The 23424-nt window shown below is 45.1% G+C and overlaps 1 protein-coding gene across 1 annotated transcript; it reads left to right on the top strand.

Moving 5' to 3' along the window:
- The first annotated feature begins 315 nt into the window (after window positions 1-315).
- LOC307200224 (long-chain fatty acid transport protein 2-like) lies at window positions 316-22810 on the top strand. The gene is made up of 5 exons (XM_079948645.1): window positions 316-440; window positions 1724-1918; window positions 12078-12168; window positions 20620-20818; window positions 22404-22810. The coding sequence occupies exons 1-5, from the start codon at window positions 411-413 to the stop codon at window positions 22405-22407; spliced, it is 519 nt and encodes a 172-aa protein (XP_079804771.1). The 5' UTR covers window positions 316-410; the 3' UTR covers window positions 22408-22810.
- Window positions 22811-23424: the final 614 nt, after the last annotated feature.

Here is a 23424-nt window from a genome sequence, read left to right as displayed (position 1 = left end):
CCCCACTGTGGAAGGACATGTTGATCCAGAATTGGCCTCCACAGTCACCTACGGACTCACTGTTAAAACTGTGTCTATGGAAGACAATCTTACTCGGCTACGAGTGATCGCCAAAGAAGAGGAAGAAGGGATTTAAAAACAAAACAGCACTTTTTCCTTTAAAGTCCTCAATCGGGTAATACCTTTATTAGGACCAAGCAATGTGTCATTAAAGAGTTGCAGGCTTTTCATTGTCTTATAAAACTTTTGCAGGTCCAAACATTAATGAAGGCGGAATCACTTTCTTTCTTTCTTTCTCCCCGCCTCCCCAAACAGGATGCACAATTGCCTTGAGGTCTAAGTTTTCTGTTTCCCATTTCTGGGACGACTGCAGGCGATACGGCGTCACTGTGATCCAATATGTTGGAGAAATGAAGCGCTACCTCTGTAATGCACCAAAGGTAAATGAGAGACAGGTTGGGGGGAGGGAAAATGTTGTCAAGAAGCGAAATGGGTTCTCCTGTTCAGTACTGAATCCCTTACTGCAGGTGGGTGCATGCCCACCTGCCGTACACCTGATGCTGCAGAAAGCAGGGAGTTCAATGCTCCTCGGTTTGGATGTGTCAATCAGTTGCCATGCTTAGTTTTTGGTGAGCCAAAACCCTGCAGAAAATGTCAGTTGATGTGATATTTGTGCATTGAATTACAAGGCTATTGAAACCAAAAGGTTTCATGGACCTCCAGGTATAGGGCGGTATATAAATATAAATATAAATATAAATATAAATATAAATATAAATATAAATATAAATATAAATAATAATAATAATAATAATAATAATAGAGGGTGATTGTAATTTAAAGTATGTTGCTTTTGGACTCTGTTATACATCTGCAAATATAACATTTAAGCTCATTTTAAGTTCACTTTACAATTATGACACTAGATGGCGATGGTGAGCTTATGTCAAATTCAATATATTTTTGAAAACTTCTTTTTAAAAAACATTTTCACAGCATTTTTTATATGTGTCTAGATTCCACCTTTGTTTTACTGTGTCTTGTGTTGCCCCAAAATCATGTGTGACGAGGGTGTGTGATGTAAATCAAATAATCTGAATAAGAGTGGAATAGGGAAGCCCTTTAAGTACCTGCAAGATACAGCGTGGACTCATCCACTTTTGCTTGACCCATATTTTGATCATATTGTGCACCAATTAATTTCTCCAGGTTGGATGGAGAGATTTTTTTGTTGTTCTGCAGCCGTGCTTTGCAAAAAATAATAATAATTGAATCTTATCTGGTGAATTGAAGCTCGGTTAAGCAAAACCTCTCTTCAGATTTTCTGCACATCTAATGAAATTCAGTGGGTAAGATCGGATTTTCGCAAGGCACCACCACGGATCAGTGAGAAAAGCTCTCTGACCCGGGGCAATTAACCGGTACACAATATGATCAAACTACGGCTCAGTCAAAAGTGTGGCTGAGCCCTTTGTCCTATTCTCTACAAGTTGCAGCCTCTCCGTTGTATCTTTTGAACCGGCTGAAGTTTCTGAACCATCTTCCGAGGCAGCCCCACGTTGCAGCAATCTACTCAGAAACTTACAGGGCATGACAAGGCGTTGTTTTTGTGAAAGTTCATTAGTGTAACCACTTGGAGCAATTCCTACTCATCGCCAGTGAAATGGCTATCCATACAGCTTATTTCGAACCGCAATGATCACCTCAATGTGTTTCTTTGCAGATGGACAGCGACCGAGACCACTGCGTGCGACTGGCAATAGGTAACGGCATGCGTGTGGAAGTCTGGAAGGAGTTCCTGCATCGATTCAAACCTATCCAAATCCACGAATTCTATGGCGCCACAGAGGGGAATGTCGGATTTATTAACTACATCGGGAAGGTTGGAGCCATGGGAAAGACAAACTTCCTCCACAAGGTAATGAGGGCTAAGCAGGAATTTCCAGGGTGTGTTGATCACAAATGTCTAAATAAATAATGTCTTCTCTTCTTCTTCTTTGGCGATCACTTGTAGCCGAGTAGGATTGTCTTCCATAAACACAGTTTTAACAGTGAGTCCATAAGTGACTGTGGAGGCCAATTCTGGACCCACACGTCCTTCCACAGTGTTGGGTTGGGTTTTTGGAAGATGCCTGTGCATGAATTTGTTTTATGTGTGTAGACCAGTGCACGCTGATCAACGCATAGTCTTCGCAGTAGGGCTCTGTTCCGATGGCATGAGTAGTCACGATGAACCGGTAGATCCTATCTGCTGCAGCTTTCATCCGCCTTCACAGCCGTTGTAACATACCGCTTGTTATCACCTGCCTGTTCTACCGTTGAGGACTTCTTGGGTAATTCTTTGTCTCATTCGCTGGATCATCACCTTGTGGTGGTGAGTGGGTTTGCACATTCCTATGACCCTTGTGAGTGAAGCCGTCGGGAATCTTGTACTCGCAACAGGGTCACCCAAGGCGGTAAGATCAAAGGGAAGGAACTAGACAAAGAATGTGTTATAGAATTCCAAGGTCCCAGTTAAACATCCCCAAACACTGCACTCTAATTGCACACCTCATCTTCTGGTCTCTTAAAGCTGCCTTCAGTTCTCTCTTCAATAGCCACCTTTTCTGTGTAGACTTTGGCCCTATACTTCAGTCTAGAAATAACCAAAGTGGTATTCTCCAGATATTGGACTGGATTCCTGACTAGGGCAGAGCGATAGCTGGTTTTCAACATTGTTATATATCGACAACTAAACAAATAGCGATATACCGATATATCACAATGTCCAAAATAAGGATGGAACTATGTAGAGGCATTTGCTTCACGGTTTTGCCTGCATCGTCATTTTTGCTGGCACCTGCTCTTGTGATTCGCTGCCTCCTGCGTGAGTTGGGGAGAGTTGAGTTAGCAGAGTTAACAGGGGCTGTAGGAATCAAGAGAAGCATTGGCTGGCTTCTGGTGTTTTGCCCACCTTGTGATTTTTGCATAGCACACACACACACACACAATTTGTGGGTTTTGGGGGGGCGCTGTTATTGGGTTGCTGTTTTTATTTTTATTAGGTATTTTGTTGTTTTATAACTTTATTTTATTCTTTGAACTGCCCTGACACCCCCAGGTGTAGGGTGGTATATAAATTCAATAAATAGGACTTCTGGGTTAGCGCCATCGGCAATGACGGCGTTCCTCTGACTGAGAGGAACCCGCTCCGTGGAATTCGGGTCGTGCCGCCGTGGCGAAGGCAGAGTCCCTTTAGAAATCCCAGGCGGGTGAAGCCTGGGAACGTGGGATTCGGCTGACACCAGGAGCGCCCCCCCTACCCACAGGGAAACCCCTTTTCGGGGGTTCCAAAGTGACGTGGGGTGAGCGGCGCGGTGTTTTGAATCAACCGCTATTTTTACGGAGTGAAGCCGCGTAGCCGTTGCCGGAGAGCACTGAATTTTTCTTGTGGACAATTGGATTTGAAACAACAACCCGTGAGTAAACGGAAATTGGACTTTTAAAGTGTTTAATTTTTTAAAAAAAATTGGCATTGATCAGGGAAGGTCTAAACAGGAAGTCCGCCTCCCCTTTCTGTATATAAACTGAAGCAAAGAACCTGTTAACTAAGGTTGTGAAGATTTTTATGTAAAGGACTTAAATTCCACTGATTGAAATTACCATTAATATTTTCTGTGGAAGCAGGGGAGCCTGCAGGAGAAGGTTAATTTGGGAATTGAAGTGCCACTTCCCCAAACCCGGGAGTGGTCTGTGAGAGCCCGCTGACAGTGAATAGATAAGTTTGACAGCTGTCAAATTAGCTGTCAAGATGTAAAAGGACTTTGTTTCTATTCTTCATTTTTGATACAATCTACTGTCCGTTTTTTGTTATAATCTTACGTCTAAAGGAAGGAAGGAACTGTTACAATTTAATGTATGGGACCTTTGGGTCCATGCTGGAAGGAGTGAAAAGAAACCAGAATCCCTCTAGAGGGAGCTTTGGGACATTATCGTAAGGATGCAGCTGGCAAATTATTTTTGAAGATAAAAACCCCGAGAAACTAGTTTTTGACCTTGGACTGGTTAAGGATGGCAGCTGGGAAGGAAATTCAATGTGAGCTGAACAGGACATTTTATCTTTTGGGAAAATTGCAAGCCCAGATAAATGTTATGGCTATGAACGTAGTAATTTTGGAAACAAAGATGGGTACTGGAAAATAAGTTGACAAGAACTTGGCACAGGAACCTCTTCCAACTGAACAGACTGGAAAATCTGAGAAGGAGAACCTTGTTGTGAGTAAAGAGATGAAAGGGGGAGCCGTAACCCTACGGAAGCAAATGGTGGATTACAACTTGAGGCCTAACATGATGACAACTAAGAGAAGCAAATTTTTTGGAGATGGAAGCCTGGCTCGGTTTAGAAAATGAAAGATGGAGAGATCATCCTATGTGGAGATCAAATGGCCTTTGGGATATAAAGCTGAACCAGGTGGAGGTTAGAGCGTCGGGGGCCTTTGGATTTGAAAAACGTGTGAAACAAGATTTGGAATATTTTACAGGCCCTATCCTTAATTATGGAAGTTTGGTAGGAAAGAACATGATTACTGTTGGGTTGGAGCTCCCCCGAGATTTGGTTTTCAACATCAAAGACTATCAAAAAGAGCGGCAGAGGGGACACAAAAGAGACTTAAGAGCCTCGGATTTCAGATCTCCGGGTTGATGGGTTTCTGAGATTTATGGAACTATTGCTAGGGGCCGAAACCAGGGAGGGGATCTGGGGGATGAAAAATGGGAAATTTAAAGTGTATACAATATAATTTGTTTTGTTTTTCTGTTAAAGAGAGATGGAGAAATCGTGGAATTGAATCTACCTTTGACCATAGGGGAAATGCTTTAAGAATAAGTACAGATATATAAGTTTTAATGAGAAACAAGATTAAATAAAGTAAAAGGGATGGTTATTTGGTGAAAGAAAGAATGGAAAATTACAGTATATTAAGATAAGATACAAGGATAAAATGAAGGTGTAGGATTTGTTGAAATATCTATATGAATTAGAATACAAAGAGGGAAATTATAGTATGTTAAGATAAATTACTAGGATAAAAACAAAGTTGGAAGGATTTGCTGAAATACCCAAATTGAATTAGAATACAAAAATGGGAGGTGTGAGGAAGTCAAGGAAATAAGTGAATGTAAACAAGTGAGTTTAAGGTTGGATTTGATTTTTATTTTTTCCTTTTTTCCTTTTTTCCTTTTTTCTTTTTTTGATGCATTGTTTTTTCTCTTTTTTTCTCTTCTGTGATTGTTTCTTTTATTCTTTTTTGTAACCTTAAAAATCTCAATATATATATATATATATATATATATATATTCAATAAATTAAAAAAATATATTGTCAGGTCAAAAATTACAAAGCCAATATCACAATATGGACTTCAAACCAGTTTTGGACAATATATTGATATATTGCTTGGCCCTGTTCCTGGCCATTGGTAATGACAGCTGTGGAGGCCCCCCCCCCCCAGTTTGGCTATGCCTGCCTTATTCCCCCTTTCCTACTGAAACTAAATCCAAGTAAATGTAGAGAAAACAAGTGTGTGTTCTTCCTGGTTATCCGGCCTCCATCTCCTTCCCCTCCCTCCCTTAACTCCCCTGTGTCAAATTTGAGATGGTTATCCCCTGTAGAGAGGGACACATCTTCTTGTACTCCAAAAAAGTCTTTAGGATATATAGTTTATTTACACATATACACAACCTGTGCCTATAATGGAGAGGCTTGCAGCAAGAAGGTCTTGCTTCTCCAATGGCTACAGGTTTGAATTCCAGCAGAAATCAAGCATGGCTCTGTTTCACAGCTGCCCAGCTGCTTCTAGTTCACACACACCTCAACTTGGGCTTTTTGTCTTTCTAAATAACGATTAGTTGAGGGAGAGCAATCCACCCCTTTTTTCTCTGGCACAGAGCCACTTCCTTTGTTACCTTAATGACCCATATTTAGGTTGCCATTACCAGGAAACTTGCCTGGCTATTCCAGCAGTTGAATCCTTGATAGATCCAGGAACTAGAAGGGACTCAGGCATATAGCCTGCCCCACCCACCCATCCACCCCACTTGCCAATTCACAACAATAGTAATTTGTGACAGCCACAGGTGTCTTTCATGAAAATAAAGCTGACAGATATGTAACGCTTGGGATGCTGTGTGCATTTCGCATGGCTGACTTGTGCAGCACAATGTGCAGCACAATGATACAGAGCAGGATAGTTTGGTAGCTCCTCAGGTACGGCTGGCACACAATCTATGCGAAAAAGAACCATTTTATTTGCCTCTTTCCTCAGGGCAGGTCCGGTTGCAGTTGCGGAATACAAGCAAGCAAAGTCATGAGTCTTCCCATGTTTCCAAGGCACTGTGAGAGCAGCTATAGCGTTCTCCCCATAAGTGCGGCAAATCAGAGTTGGCAACCTTTCAGATCAGGGTGGGGAAGAGGAGAGGCGCTGCGCAGAGAGGGAGAACTGCACAGCGCCCCTTCAGCAAAGCTGGAGAAGGAACAGAAGGAGACCCTTCTGTTCCTCCTCCGGCTTCGCATGACAGGCGCGTCGCTGAAGGGGCGCTGCGCAGCTCTACCTCTCCGTGCAGCGCCATTCACTCCATAAGACGCACTCATATTTCCCCTTACTTTTTAGGAGTAAAAAAGTGTGTCTTATGGAGCGAAAAATACGGTATATTCTATGCTTTAAAACCCCAAGATTCTGTGGAACAAAGTTAACCAGGGCCATCTTAACCATATGGAGTGCCGGGGTGCAAAGATCCGCCCGGCGCCCCCCACCCCAGGTTGCCCAGAGTTGTTGACCTTTTCTGGGGGAGACCCCAAAGTTGTTGATCTTTTTTTTTTTTAAGGGAGCTGACACCATGTGCTTATCTCTGCTCCAGAAAAGAAAACAGGAAACAGGTGCCTGGGGCTGCAAAGAGGAAGGAAGCGGACCGTGTGGGGAGCGGGTTTTAAATCCACACTCATGGGCTTTTAAAAAAAAGAAATTCCCCCTTAAACGCTGCTAATAGAATCCCCTAGCATTGCAGTGGGTTGGACTAGATAGCCCTTGGGACACCTTCCAACTCTACAATTCTGTGATTGAAGTCGGACTTCTATGATTCTACGCTTCCCCTGCAGCTGCTTCAAAGTTTTAAAAAAAGAATTAAAGTCGAGAGATCCCATCATGTCTATTCTGGTCTGCTTCCCTGGCTGCCTTCACTGCCTCCCACTGTGAGAAAGGGGCCGCTTCTTCTCCATGAACACCTCCTCCCCCAGCAGGTGGGGGCAACACGTTTTGGCACATCCCTTGTCCTTCTCCCCCCCTCCTCGCCTTCTGGGTTCCCTCGCTCCCTCCCCTGGCCGTTTCTGCGGAGGCTTAGGATCACTCTCCTCCCAAGGAGGCTTGGGAGGCAAGCTGCACGCCCGCCAGCCATGTTTGACGGGGCGCAGCTGGCGGGCGTGCAGGGAAAGGGGAGACTGCCACAAAGCCGCGCAGCTCCCCCACTCGCTGGGGCGCCCCTGAGAGGCCAGCGCCCTGGCGCAATGAACCACTAAGCCGTATGGGAAAGACAGCTCTGAGGTTAACCCTACTTAGTGCTTTTTTCAGAGGGTACTCAAGGGTACACAGTACCAGCAGCTCTTGAGGTTTTTTTGTTGAAAAATGTGGCACCTATGTAACAATGTTGAGTACCAGCAAAGATTTTTCCTGGGGGGGGAAGCACTGTCCATACTGTTTGCTAGATGCAGGTGGTGCTGTTGTCTAAACCACTGAGCCTCTTGGGTTTGCCGATTGGAAGGTTGGTGGTTTGAATCCCCGCAATGGAGTGAGCTCCCTTTGCTCTGTCCCAGTTCCTGCCTACCTAACAGTTCGAAAGCACACCTGTGCAAGTGGATAAATAGGTACTGTTGTGGCGGGAAGGTAAACGGCGTTTCCATGTGCTCTGGTTTCCATCATGGTGTTTCATTGTGCCAGAAGCTGTTTAGTCCTGCTGGCTGCATGACCCGGAAAGCTGTCTGTGGACAAACACCGGCTCCCTCGGCCTGAAAGCAAGATGAGTGCCGCAACCCCATAGTCACCTTTGACGGGTCTTAACCATCCAGGGGTCCTTCACCATTATCTTACCTTTACTGTTTGCTGGGATCCTGGCACCTTTGGTGCCTTCTTAGTCTTAATCACCTTTTGGCTGGGGATGAGAGACTTTCTTCTGTTCCTTTCCTTTATTGTTATTCTGGTTCAAGGGCTTCAGCCCCCTCGTGTGGTTTTACCCGACTGGAGTGTCCTGTACTGTACTATGATAATGCCTGCTCTTTTCATGGATGGAGCATGGAGAGATATGGGTATTTTTTAAATGGGGGGTGGGGGCTGCTTCTAGAAACCTTTGACCTTTGCCTGGCTGGAATGCAGCCTCGTGTGCAAAGGTAAGAGGCCCACAAGATATTCCGAGATTAGGGCTTTTGTCCTTTGAAGAGTTGTGCAGTAAACAAGAAGCCTTGGAGGTGAAGCTGTTCCTGGCACGTTTGATACAGGGATGGGAAAAACTTCACCCCATGCCATGTCTGCTTGAGATGCAGGGCTTAAGTAACAGGAGTCCTATGAGAGAGAGAGAGAGAGAGAGAGAGAGAGAGAGAGAGAGAGAGAGGAAAATAACCATTGAGCCGAACTTGGCCCTGCATCATGATGTTGTCAAATCATGTTTTGGCACCTGGGACTTCTAAGTGCATTTAAAAAAAAAATTTGATCAAGCACATTTCACAATAAAGCATTTCAAAGTGTGCCAGAAAATATTCCTCATTAAGACAGTCATACCTCATGTTATGTTTGCTTCATGATATGTTTTTTCAGGTTGTGTCCTGCAGCGACTCGGAAGTACTGGAAAGGGTTACTTCCAGGTTTTGCTGCTTGTGCATGCACAGATGCACAAAATGACACCACGTGCATGCACAGAAGTGGCAAATTGCAACCTGCGCGTGCACAGACGCGCCGCTGCAGGTTGCGTTCTATTCATGTTGTGAATGGGCCTCCGGAACGGATCCCGTTCGCAACCAGAGGTACCACTGTATATGAATTTAGCAACAGGAAAACGCCAGCCAATTCAATATGGATGGATCGAGGGTGGGGGGAGATAATGCAAGACAACTGCAAAGTTAGCGAACTCCTTTCTCTGTTACATTATATCATGTCTTGTAAATGCTGCCATCATAATTCCCTCTATTGCTGATGTTCAGGCTGCCAGTGCCATTGGTTATGTTGCTAAAATGTCACCCCTCACATAGAAGAGGGAAGGTGTCACTATCTTGGGGAAATTGAGAGCAGTGACTGAAATCCTGAACAGGGAGCAACCTATGCTGCAACATTTTGTTGTGGATCCTACTTGTCTACACAGTCATACCTTGGTTTTCAAACAGCTTAGTTCTCGAACATTTTGGCTCCCAAACGACGCAAATCCGGAAGTGACTGTTCCGGTTTGCGAACTATTTTTGGATGGCGAATATCTGACGGGACTTCCACAGCTTCTGATTGGAGCTTCTTGCAGCCAATTGGAAGATGTGCCTTGGTTTCCGTTCCGGAACAAATTCCTTTCGACTTCCAGGGTACGACTGTAGTAATAGTAAACTTAATTTTCTAAGTGTGGTTCCTACTGAAGCCAAAGTAGCAGTACTCACACAAACAAGGAAGATGTAGAATCATAGAATCATAGAATCATAGAGTTGGAAGAGACCACAAGGGCCATCGAGTCCAACCCCCTGCCAAGCAGGAAACACCATCAGAGCACTTCTGACATATGACATATTTAAGCCTCTGCTTAAAGACCTCCAAAGAAGGAGACTCCACCACACTCCTTGGCAGCAAATTCCACTGTCGAACAGCTCTTACTGTCAGGAAGTTCTTCCTAATGTTTAGGTGGAATCTTCTTTCTTGTAGTTTGGATCCATTGCTCTGTGTCCGCTTCTCTGGAGCAGCAGAAAACAACCTTTCTCCCTCCTCTATGTGACATCCTTTTATATATTTGAACATGGCTATCATATCACCCCTTAACCTCCTCTTCTCCAGGCTAAACATGCCCAGCTCCCTTAGCCGTTCCTCATAAGGCATCGTTTCCAGGCCTTTGACCATTTTGGTTGCCCTCCTCTGGACACGTTCCAGTCAGTGTCCTTCTTGAACTGTGGTGCCCAGAACTGGACACAGTACTCCAGGTGAGGTCTGACCAGAGCAGAATACAGTGGCACTATTACTTCCCTTGATCTATATGCTATACTCCTATTGATGCAGCCCAGAATTGCATTGGCTTTTTTAGCTGCCGCGTCACACTGTTGGCTCATGTCAAGTTTGTGGTCAACCAGGACTCCTAGATCCTTTTCACATGTACTGCTCTCAAGCCAGGTGTCACCCATCTTGTATTTGTGCCTCTCATTTTTTTTGCCCAAGTGCAAAAAAAAAGCAGGTTCCCAGGAACTCCAAGGTTTGTAGAAGTACAAAAAAAGAGAAACATTTTTTGGGGGGAAAGAGTCCAATGAGGGCTCTGCATACACTTCGGGCAGAGAATTATGACAGGTTGTTTTTGAGAGTGGAGTGGGGAGAATCGTAAACCAACAGGGAGAGGGAATGGAATGGAATGCCCTGAAAAAGGGCATGGCTGGCTGGAGTCCTAAACTTCATGTTGCAACATTTTGCTGGAGCGCCCGCTCAGATAAACTAAAATCAAAGAGCAGGTTCCAAAGTCCAGGTCAACAAAATGAAAAATCTGCCGACACCCACAAGCTTTACACAATTGTATAAAGTTAATCCGTTCAGTCCTGAACTTTGAACTATTTTCAATTGAAAAGCTTACAGTGATTTAATACCTCAATTGAAAAGCAAATAAATGTGCATAAGGTGACTTAGTTTAATAATCACCCCTCCCAAGAGGAACTCTGGGAACTGTAGTTCTGTGAGTGGTGGCATGCGACTAGGTTCCTCTTAACGAATAATCCCCAGCACTCTCACCAAACTAGAATTCCTAGAGGAGGGGAGGGGAGCCATGATAGCTAAAGTGACGTAGGCTTGTAGAAAGATCCAAGAGCTTTCCCAGGTGGCATCTTGAGGGATGTTTTTGAGAGAAGGGCAGAAAATGCAGCTTTACCCAACACCGGCCAGAGATGTTGAGCGCACCTTTGCCCAGTTTAGCAGAAGCAGTTACTCTCCCTCTGGCCTCTTGGTTTCAGAAAATAATGCCAACATACCATATTTTTCTGTGTATGACGTGCCCCTGTGTATAAGACACTATTTTGGGGGACTCAAAATTAAGAAAATGAGGGAGATGGTCCAGAGTTGTGGAGCTTTTTTGGGGGTGGGGAATGCAGTAAATCACTAACCCAGAAAATCACTCTCATCGCAGAAGCCTGCAAGCATCTGCCTGCTTGCAAACAGCAGCCGGCATTCAAACGCCCAATTGCTGCAGCGGCAGCCAATCCACAGCAGCCCTTGCCGCAGCCACCAATCACCCACCAAATTGCCACTGACAAGCTGCAGCACGCAGCTGCAACCAATCACTCATCCCCCCCATGCACTATCGGTGTATAAGACGCACCCCGTTTTTACACCTTATTTTACAGAACGAAAAGTCTTATACATGGGAAAGTACGGTGTTTCACATCTGGCAACCAATATGCCCTTTTTGTTTCAGAAAGTTCATGGGTAGACAAGTCTAAAAAGCGCAGGACACAAACTAAGCTCTCCTACCACACTCTTTGGGGGAAGTTGGTGTTGCTGGTCGAAGGAGCTCGAGGTGGCTCTGTCCAGATCTGTGCAACCCTCGCTTTCCAGGGGCAGTGCTGAGGAGAGCAGCAGTGCCAAGGAGGAGAAGCCACAGTCCAGGTGCCAAGGAGCTGGCTCTGGCCTGGGGGCCACTGGTTATCTTTGCTTGAGGTCAATGATCCTAGCTGTGGTTCCAGGGCATTGGACTCAATGACCCTTTGAGGCAATGACCCTGTAGAGTAGTTCTATGGTTCCATAAAATGCTTTATGATCCTGGTGTTATAACATGCTTACCTTGAATTTACGCCTTATCATCCCATGCTTTCCTTTCTATCTGTTCCCCTTCAGAAACTGGCAAAATTCGAACTGATTCAATATAACGTTGACCAGGATGAGCCGGTGAGGGATGAGAAAGGATATTGCATCCCAGTGGCCACAGGTAATAAAACAAGCGTACATTTACATCCACACCATAGGTTTAAAGCACTCTTATGCCACTTTAAAAGCCATGGCTTGCCCCCAAAGAATCGCGGGAACTGTGGTTTTGCAAGGGTGCTGAGAACTGTAGCTCTGTATGGGGTCTCCTAACATCTCTCAGCATTCTTGACTTCAGAATTTTGGTTTCTCACTTCAGCATGCATGTGTGTTTGGGTCCAGCATCACATACAAGCATTATTTTACATATGAATTGCCCAGTCCACAAAACTCTTAGGCGCATTACAGTAAGATTTTTTTATTTTTTTTTAAGATTGTCTATAGAATTTCTGGAATGTCTTTTTCCCAAGAGAACTCAAGGTGAATTATAAATGATTAAATACAAAATACGTGGGGATACTTTTGAAAGTGATCCAGAAACTACAATTAATCCAGAATGCAGCAGCTACACTGGTGACAGGGAGTGGCTGCTGAGGCCATATAACACCAGTCCTGAAAGACCTACATTGGCTCCCAGTATGTTTCCGAACACAATTCAAAGTATTGGTGCTGACTTTTAATGCCCTAAACGGCTTCAGCCCAGTATACCTGAAGGAGTGTCTCCACCCTTAGCGCTCAGCCTGGACACTGAGGTCCTTCTTCAAGGGTCTTCTGGTGGTTCCCTCGCTGCGAGAAGTAAGGTTACAGGGAACCAGGCAGAGAGCCTTCTTGGTAGTGGCACCTGCCCTGTGGAATGCCCTCCCATCAGATGTCAAGGAAATAAACAACTATCTGACTTTTAGAAGAAATCTGAAGGCAGCCCTGTTTAGGGAAGTTTTCAATGTTTGATATTTTATCGTGTTTTTAATATTCTGCTGGGAGCCGCCCAGAGTGGCTGGGGAAAACCAGCTAGATGGGTGGGGTATAAATAAATTATATATAAATTAATAATAATATTCTGAACCAACTCAGAAACAAATGAAGATTTAAAGAGTTTTGTTCTTTTTAAGGAACTATCCAGTTTATTTTAAGACCAGTAATGTTCCAAAGGGGTAAAAGCACTTTTGTGTACGCACTATACTTTTAAAGAACATTCGAAATGCATTCTTTCCCTTAAAGAACTCTGGGTATTGTAGTTAGTTGGGGGATGCTGGGAATGGTAGCTCTGTGAGGGTAAACTTCAAGGGGAAGGCATGCAAAGCTACCTTTTCCATTCAGTTCCTGTACAGTGGTGCCTCGCAAGACGAAATTAATTCATTCTGTGAGTTTTTTCGTCTAGCGAATTTTTCGTCTTGCGAAGCACGAAATCCCATAGGAATGCATTGAAATTCAACTATGGTCAAAAAAAGTCCAAACAAAGCCAAATTTGGTACAAAAAGAGTTTATTAACTTCTCTTTAAAGTCACACATACTGTAAAGAGCATTTCAAAAATTGAAGGAACAATAAATTAAGTTTCTTAACATGACAGAAAAACATTTAAAAATCAACAAAGTGTACAGTACATTTTCTAAGACTCTGGGGGACAACTCGAAGAAGGTTCCTCTTCCACTCTTTGCTTCTTGCTGAAGAACCTGTCCATGGTCTGCTGCTTCATCCGCCTTTTCAGCACCTCCCTGAAAGGCGACATGACCCTCGTATCAAAAGTGTTCACAAGGTCATGTGCCAGGTCCTTGTCAGGGTGGTGCCGCTGTGCAAAAGCCTGCACATCTTTCCACTTCAGGCAAATGTTCTTTGGAGGACAGCCGTTCCTCAGTTGCTTCCTCCTCTTCCAGTGAGGCCTGCTCCTGCACAGCCTCTGCCTGCAGTTCGACCAGCTCCTGGGTGGTCAGCTCGTGGTCGTGCTCCTCCACCAGCTCTTTGACATCCTCCTCTGTGACCTCCAGGCCCATGGTCCTCCCCAAGGAAACAATGTCCTGCACCACTGTTGACTCTGGTGCATCAGAGTCACTTGGTGCCACACAGTCCGGCCCCTCCCAAGAGGAACTCTGGGAACTGTAGTTCTGTGAGTGGTGGCATGCGACTAGGTTCCTCTTAACGAATAATCCCCAGCACTCTCACCAAACTAGAATTCCTAGAGGAGGGGAGGGGAGCCATGATAGCTAAAGTGACGTAGGCTTGTAGAAAGATCCAAGAGCTTTCCCAGGTGGCATCTTGAGGTATGTTTTTGAGAGAAGGGCAGAAAATGCAGCTTTACCCAACACCGGCCAGAGATGTTGAGCGCACCTTTGCCCAGTTTAGCAGAAGCAGTTACTCTCCCTCTGGCCTCTTGGTTTCAGAAAATAATGCCAACATACCACATTTTTCTGTGTATAACATGCCCCTGTGTATAAGACACTATTTTGGGGGACTCAAAATTAAGAAAATGGGGGGAGATGGTCCAGAGTTGTTGATGTTTTTTGGGGGGGAGGATTGATCAGAGTTGTGGAGATTTTTAGGGGGTGGGGATTGCAGTAAATCACTAACCCAGAAAATCGCTCGCATCGCAGAAGCCTGCAAGTGTCTGCCCGCTCGCAAACAGCAGCCAGCATTCAAACGCCCAATTGCCGCAGCGGCAGCCAATCCACAACAGCCCTTGCCGCAGCAACCAATCTCCTGCCCAATTAATGCAGCACCAGCCAATCCAAAGCAGCCCTTGCCGCAGCCACCAATCACCCACCAAATTGCCACTGACAAGCTGCAGCACGCAGCTGCAACCAATCGCTCATCCCCCCATGCACTATCGGTGTATAAGACGCACCCTGTTTTTACACCTTATTTTACAGAACAAAAGGTCGTCTTATACATGGAAAAGTACGGCAACACATCTGGCAACCAATATGCCCTTTTGGTTTCAGAAAGTTCATGGGTAGACGAGTCTAAAAAGTGCAGGACACAAACTAAGCTCTCCTACCACACTATCTGGGGGAAGTTGGTGTTGCTGGTCAAAGGAGCTTGAGGTGGCTCTGTCCGGATCTGTGCAACCCTCGCTTTCCAGGGGCAGTGCTGAGGAGAGCAGAGGTGCCAAGGAGGAGAAGCCACAGTCCAGGTGCCAAGGAGCTGGCTCTGGCCTGGGGGCCACTGGTTATCTTTGCTTGAGGTCAATGATCCTAGCTGTGGTTCTAGCACTGCAGGGCGCTGGACTCAATGACCCTTTGGGTCCCTTCCTGTAGTTCTATGGTTCCATAAAATGCTTTATGATCCTGGTGTTATAACATGCTTGCCTTGAATTAACACCTTATCATCTCATGCTTCCCTTTCTATCTGTTCCACTTCAGAAACTTGCAAAATTCTAACTGGTTCAATATAACGTTGACAAGGATGAGCCGGTGAGGGACAAGAAAGGATATTGCATCCCAGTGGCCACAGGTAATAAAATAAGCGTACATTTATATCCACACCATAGGTTTAAAGCACTCTTATGCCACGGCTTGCCCCCAAAGAATTGCGGGAACTGTAGTTTTGCAAGGGTGCAAAACTGTAGCTCTGTATGGGGTCTCCTAACATCTCTCAGCACTCTTGACTTCAGAATTTTGGTTTCTCACTTCAGTGTGTGTGTGTGTGTGTGTGTGTGTGTGTGTGTGTGTGTTTGGGTCCAGCATCACATACAAGCACTAATTTTACATATGAATTGCCCAGTCCACAAAACTCTTAGGCGCATTACAGGAAGATTTTTTTTTTTTTTAAGATTGTCTATAGAATTTCTGGAATGTCTTTTTCCCAAGAGAACTCAAGGTGAATTATAAATGATTAAATATAAAATACCTGGGGATACCTTTGAAAGTGATCCGGAAACTACAATTAATCCAGAATGAAGCAACTAGACTGGTGACTGGGAGTGGCTGCTGAGGCCATATAACTGTTACCAAAAAGAAGCAATGCAGCAGCAAGCAGCAGCTTTGTCAGCTGCAGGTGGCTGGAAAGCCAGACAGGATGTTGATGTTTGTGACTGTTACCATGGCAAGAAAGGGGCAGTCCATTCACCGTACTGAGCACCGGATGTTAGCTCAGTGTGTGTCATCTGACCTGTACAGGATGTACATGGGTGGAGTTATACTCTCTCTGCTGTTGTTGTAAAGAGTGCAAACATGTTTATCTGTACGGATGCAAAAGACAGAAATAAAAGCATGTAGATACATATCTGTCTGTCTGTTTCCCCTCCCTGGGGATAGCAGGGAGGAGAGAGAAGCAGTGGTGTGTTTTTCTCACGTCTGGGAAAAATCGCCGATTACAGACCTTGCCTGTTTACCTGCCGGGAGTCGCAGGAGGGAGGTCAACAAGGAATTCAGCTGGTGCCTGGAGAGTGGCACATTCCTCTGACCGAGGCAGAATTCCAACAATGGTAGCAGAGCTGCTGGTTTTCGTCGCTCCATCGACCTCTGCAATGAGAGGTTGATCCTACGGAAAGAAGATAACGTCTGCCTACAGCCAGAAGCTGAACAGACGAAGTGACAGCCAAGCCACGGAGCCCAAGGTATGAGAATTTCGGGCTTAAAAGTGTGAACGCAGATTGATTCATTCTCTGGTTCACGGGACAGCGTTTGGGAAAAACAGCTCCGAGAGACAGGCTTTGCATTCCGGAAATTCTTGTGGTTGATAAGGTTTCCTGCACAAGAAAGGAATGCACAGTTGCTAAGCAACGCCCGTCAGTGAAGTGGAAAATTACTCAAAAGGGCTGGACTGTCAGGTTGTGCCTGAGAGAGGCGAAAAACAACGTTTGTTTTGGCTAGAGTCTCACAAGCTCTTGGAAGGGACTTTCCACAGCAGCCAGTGTCAGAGCTGCCAGGTGCCAAGAGCATAAGCAACCAGCTATTGGATTTTTAGCAGGCTTGAGAGTGAGAACTAAGGCAAGTACTCAAAATGGATGCCAAGAAGGGGGGAGGCATGCCTTATCCACCCCTCCTGACTAATGACAATTATACATCTTGGTCTATTAAGATGAAGGCCCTGCTGCAGAATCAGAGACTGTTTGGGGTGATTGAGAACCCCATCCCTGCAGCACCAATGCGTGCTTGGGAGTCACAGAATGTGAAGGCCAGAACAGCTATAATTCTGTGCGTTTCTGATTCCCAGCTTGTGCATATTCAACATTTAGAGTACGGGCAAGAGTTTTGGGACACATTGCGAAAGACACATCAGAGAGATGCAGGTTCTTCAGCGTTGCTGTATTTTGAAAAGCTAACCAATCTGAGGCTTGCGCCTGATGGAGATGTTCAAGCGCACCTGACGGAAATGAAATATCTGCGCCAACAGATGGTGGAACGCAATTTCCATCTGCAGGAGGAAGTGTTTTGCTTCATGGTGATAAACAGCCTGAATCGGACTTACAAAACGGTTGCCAGTCAGCTTGGGTCCCTACCGGCGGCCCAGTTAACCGCGGAGAGGGTGTATGCCGTGGTGCTGAATGAACATGACAGACTTGCTGCACTGGAGGTAAAGGACAGGGGGAGAGAAGAACGGAGTTCTAACACCCCCACTGCTGAAGCTACTGGAGAAAATGCTGTAGCTTTGAATGTTGTCCGATGTTACAATTGTGGACAGACTGGGCATCTTCAGCGGAACTGTAAGAAGCCACGTCAGCAGAAAGGAGCCAAGGGGAGCTCTACGAAGTCTGAGGCATCAGGCAAAAGTCATACCAAGTCACAGGCGAAGCCTGCAAAGGCTTTGATGTCGCTAAAAGCCACACCAGAAGTGGGGAACTCTTTCGTTCTGGACACTGGAGCCACGGCACATATGTGTTGACAAAGACAGCTATTTTTGACGCTTAAGAAGCAAAGCTTCGCTGTGCAACAGGCCAACGGTCAGGAGCTGGAAGCGACCGGGATTGGGACTGTGTATCTTGAAAGTCTGAACTTGACTATAAACAATGTTTACTTGGTTCCAGAGTTGATGTACAATCTACTAAGCGTATCGCAGATTGCTAAGAAGGGACTAAAACTGTCCTATGATGCTGAGAGCTGCAAGATCTACAAAGATGGAGAGCTGTATCTTTCTGCCAAAGAGAAAGATGGACTGTATTTGTTGACTTTTGATCAATGTGATTACATGAAATGTAATTCTAACATGATCTCTTTTGCAGGTGTAACCAAGCAGGACGCCAAGCAGATGACCTCGAGGGTCGACAAGGCATTTCAGCGGGTGTATGCTGATGTGATTGGTCCTCTAGCACCATCTAGAGGCAATGCAAAATATTACCTTATGTGTGTGGATTCTTTCACAAATTTTGTCTGGATTTATACTTTGGCAAAACCAAAAGAAGCCTTAGAAAGGTTTAAAGAGTTTTGTGACAAGGTTAAAAATATGCATGATGCTAACATTGCTTGTCTTTTCACAGATGAGAAGCCAATTTTTCTTTTACAGGATTTCCAGAGGTTCCTGCAGAAGAAAGGGATAAGACACAAGATAGCTGCTTCCGCAGAAGCATGGAAGAGATGTGTCTGTGTTAGGGTGAACAAAGAATTGCAAAAGGGAATGGAGGCGCAATTGCTTAGTTCACATCTGCCACATGAGTACTGGGCGGAGTCGCTATTGTCGTATAATTATACGTGGTTGAGAAAGTTTTCAAAAGAGTTGGGAAGTTCTCCTTTTGAGAAACTGTTCCATAGAAAACCTTCTGTTGCCCATTTCAAGGTTTTTGGGTCTCATGTGAGGACAGAAGCTCCAGGGGGAGTAAAGAATGGCAGAGGCATTTTTGTGGGATATGAAAAGGGTCTCTACAGAGTAATTTTGTCTGAATCTGGTCAGGTGATTCTCACAAAATCTCTAGAGAGTGCTCCTGAACAGGAGAGAGTGATTGTTCACACATTTCCCACAGGGGATGATTCGGATGATGACGATGATGTTGATTTTATTGATTTCAGTAGTACTGATGATGACAGCGATAGCTCAGACAGCTCAGTTGTCACAGTCATTGAGAGGAAATCTCACATAATGGCTAGACCTTCAGAGGTGGAAGATGAACCACTGATTACCCTTAGTACTGGTTCTCCAGAGAGTTCAGAGGATGAACCAGAAAGCAGAGAAGAGCAGCACCTCTTACGTAGGTCTGAGAGAGCAACGAAGGGTGTACCACCCAAGAGGTATTCAAAAGAGTTTGCAAACCTAGCTGTTGCATGTGTTGCTGTTGTAAACGACCAAGGTCAGATTGAAGCCGTGTCTAAGTCAGAGACAAAGGCACAACAGAGAGTTGCTAACCAAGGTAATGCAGATGCACTCATTCCTTGGAAGTCACACAACAGGGGCAGTCCATTCACCGTACTGAGCACCGGATGTTAGCTCAGTGTGTGTCATCTGACCTGTACAGGATGTACATGGGTGGAGTTATACTCTCTCTGCTGTTGTTGTAAAGAGTGCAGACATGTTTATCTGTACGGATGCAAAAGACAGAAATAAAAGCATGTAGATACATATCTGTCTGTCTGTTTCCCCTCCCTGGGGATAGCAGGGAGGAGAGAGAAGCAGTGGTGTGTTTTTCTCACGTCTGGGAAAAATCGCCGATTACAGACCTCGCCTGTTTACCTGCCGGGAGTCGCAGGAGGGAGGTCAACAAGGAATTCAGCCGGTGCCTGGAGAGTGGCACATTCCTCTGACCGAGGCAGAATTCCAACAATAACACCGGTCCTGAAAGACCTACATTGGCTCCCAGTACGTTTCTGAACACAATTCAAAGTGTTGGTGCTGACCTTTAATGCCCTAAACAGCCTCGGCCCAGTATACCTGAAGGAGCGTCTCCACCCTTATCGCTCAGCCTGGACACTGAGGTCCTTCTTCAAAGGTCTTCTGGTAGTTCCCTCGCTGTGAGAAGTAAGGTTACAGGGAACCAGGCAGAGAGCCTTCTTGGTAGTGGCACCTGCCCTGTGGAATGCCCTCTCATCACATGTCAAGGAAATAAACAACTATCTGACTTTTAGAAGAAATCTGAAGGCAGCGCTGTTTAGGGAAGTTTTTAATGTTTGATGTTTTATTGAGTTTTTAATATTCTGTTGGGAACCGCCCAGAGTGGCCGGGGAAACCCACCCACCTAGATGGGTGGGGTATAAATTATTATTTTTAAAATTATTATTATTATTATTATTATTATTATTATTATTATTCTGAACTAACTCAGAAATAAATTAAGATTTAAAGGGTTTTGTTCTTTTTAAGGAACTATCCAGTTTATTTTAAGACCAGTAATGTTCCAAAGGGGTAAAAGCACTTTTGTGTATGCACTATACTTTTAAAGAACATTCAAAATACATTCTTTCCCTAAAATAATTCTTGGTATTGTAGTTAGTTGGGGGATGCTGGGAATGGTAGCTCCGTGAGGGGTAAACTTCAAGGGGAAGGCATGCAAAGCTACCTTTTCAATTCAGCTCCTGTACTCTAAAAACATTGTCCTTTATGAGTGAAATTGTTTAGAGTAGTCTGGTCCAGTCAATTTCACCACTCTATTGATTTGTTATGGGGCATGGGGAAATAGAACAGAGTTACCAAGGTTCTCCTTCCTTCCCTTCCAAGGCCAGACAGGATTACTGGTGGCCAAGATCACTAGCCATACCCCGTTCTCTGGCTACGCAGGAGACCAACAGAAGTCAGAGAAGAAGATTTTCCGGGATGTTTTTACCAAAGGAGACTGCTACTTCAACAGTGGTGACCTCCTGATGCAAGACCATGATGGCTTTCTATATTTTCAGGACTGGGTAGGAGACACTTTCCGGTGAGTCCCACCTCTCCAGGTGGAGTGGGATCTGCTGCACTTGGTCTGCCAAGGTTGCAGTTTCAGATGATATACACCGTATTTTTCCGTGTATAAGACGCCCCCATGTATAAGATGCCCCCTTTTTGGGGGGGACTCCAAATTAAGAAAACACCCCTCAGCACTACCCGTGTATGAGACGAGCCCCAATTTTAAACCTAATTTTTTGGTTAAAAAAACCTAGTCTTATACATGGAAAAATATGGTATATCTGTTGTTGGCATTATGCCAGGTATAGCATATAACACAGTGCAAATCTATGCAAGGTATATTTAGAAGCAGGGGGAGTACTGAAATGTCTCGGGGACAGGCCCCTGACACAAGCCTGCATGAAATTTGCATTTGCTCATTTATATTCATAGATGGAAATTTCTGCATGGCTGCGGTCTCACTGCCCCTTTGCTTTGCAATATACCCGGCAGCCCTCAAAGCAAATGGTTGAGGGGAAAACAACAGGAGATCTGGCTGTTGGTTCAAAAAGACCCACAATTAGATTTTCAGGGTTTGTCCTTGCCTCTGTTTGCCCCGCTTCTGCCTGCTTCTAACCCTTGCAGAAACTCGATCTTTAGCACCAAATGCAACTGGATTTTCCATGATTGCTGTTTATTCCAATTTATCACTAAAGAGTGGGTTTTCCAGGGGGAAATGACAGGGCAAAGGCAAAATCACTCCAACCCATGCCCAGAAAGGATGGCACAAGTGGAAAACTGCTGAGCCCTGTGCTTTCAAGTGGAAGTGTGGACGAGCCCTTAGCAAACACCTCAGGAAGAAAGATGACAGAAACACATGTACTGTAAATGTCCTTATTCTGTACAGAGATCATTCGTATTGTGATGTTGAAAGGAGGCAGGAAAACAAGCAATGTGCCAGGAAGTTTCTGGTTCTGATCTGCAATGAGCACTGTCAGATTGTTGCTGAGACCCACACCTCATGTAAAACCCCACTGTTGATCCTGGTAGCATCCTTAGTGGGGTAGGAGAGCTGAAAAGAATGTCAATATATTTCACATCTGGCAACCAATGAACCCCTTTGGTTTCAGATAGTACATGGGTAGACAAATCTAAAATGCCTGGGACACAAATTTTCACGGCCCTCTAGCAGCTATTACCAGAAGTAATGTATTTAGCATTAGCAAAATACACACCAGGAGATTTAGTTTGGTCCAAATCAAGTATAAACTTCCAGAGTGAACATTAAATACATCAGTTCTGGTAAATGAGCCGCCGCAGCCACGAGAAGACTGTGGAAATTTGGGTCCTGGATTTTTGACTCATCTGCCCATGTCGTATCTGAAACCAAAGGGGCACATTGGTTGCTGGATGTGAATTCCCCACCCCCACCCCAGCTCTCCTACCCCACTACCAAAATCACTCCAACTCTGCCCCCACCTTCCTGCCACCCTCCACAGATTTAAAGACTATGGCACAATATTGTACACAAAGCACTTTGAACACTCAAGAGCGGGAAAGAAATGCTGTGGTAGTTGCTCTTAACATAATAGGCATGCTCTTCTCCCCAAATGGTAACTGTTCCCCTCTCTCTGCAGCTAGAAAGGGGAGAATGTGACCACTACGGAGGTTGAGACGACCTTGGCAACGCTGGAGTCGGTTCAGGAAGCCAGTGTTTACGGAGTGCCGGTGCCAGGTGGGTCCTGAAGTGCCATTCTTAAATGCAACTTTGGGCAGCCAGAGTTAGCATCTGGGGCATCAGGAGATCGGCTCCATAGCAGCAGGCTAAGGGAAGAGGTATTGAGGATAGTCCATTGTACCCGCCATCTTTGGACACTGGCACCATTTCCAGTCACAGTTTGAAGTGCCTGTGAGTCCCACGGTCTATAGAGCACAAGGTGTCTAAACCAGAGGTGGGGAACCTATGCTGCCCCAAATGTCACTGGACTCCAGCTCCCATCTGCCCCAGAAGGTATGGCCGGCAGCTCGCCTCTGCTCCCCTTCCACTGAATAGCCACACTTTGTTCACTCTCCTTATGATGGATCTGCAGAACGGGCTGAACAGAGATTTAGAATCGCAGAGTTGGAAAGGAACCCAGCGGTCATCTAGTCCAAACCTCTGCAATGCAGGAATCACAGTTAGATCCATTAGGCCAACAGTGTTTATTTTGAAATGCTGCTTTATTTTTATATGCTGCTTCTCCCCTGAAGAGATACAAGACAGTGAATGTAATATGCAACATTTTCACATCAATAGATTGCATCAGCTTGTAACACGAACAGAAAACCTGCCCTGGCCACAAACTATACCACTTCATCTTCCTTTTCCTTTCTATTAATCCCACATTAATACCGTCAGTGGCGCAAAGAGTGCAAGAGAAGCTGGAAGGCATGTCTCTGGTGACATGTGTGAAATGTGTTTTGCTAGCTAATATATGTTTTGCTGGCTACAGTGGGAAGGAGAGCTGGAAAAAACACACATCTGGCAACTAATGGGCCCCTTTGGTTTCAGATAGCACATGGGTAGAGAAATCTACAAAGCCCGCAACACGAATTTTCACGGCCCTCTAGCGGCTATGGTGGCTCATTTGCCAGAAGTAGTGTATTTTGCGTTAACTC

This window comes from Podarcis cretensis (assembly GCF_951804945.1).
Source record: "Podarcis cretensis genome assembly, chromosome: 13".
Lineage (NCBI taxonomy): Eukaryota > Metazoa > Chordata > Lepidosauria > Squamata > Lacertidae > Podarcis > Podarcis cretensis.
This window is presented reverse-complemented; position numbering and strand designations above follow the sequence as displayed.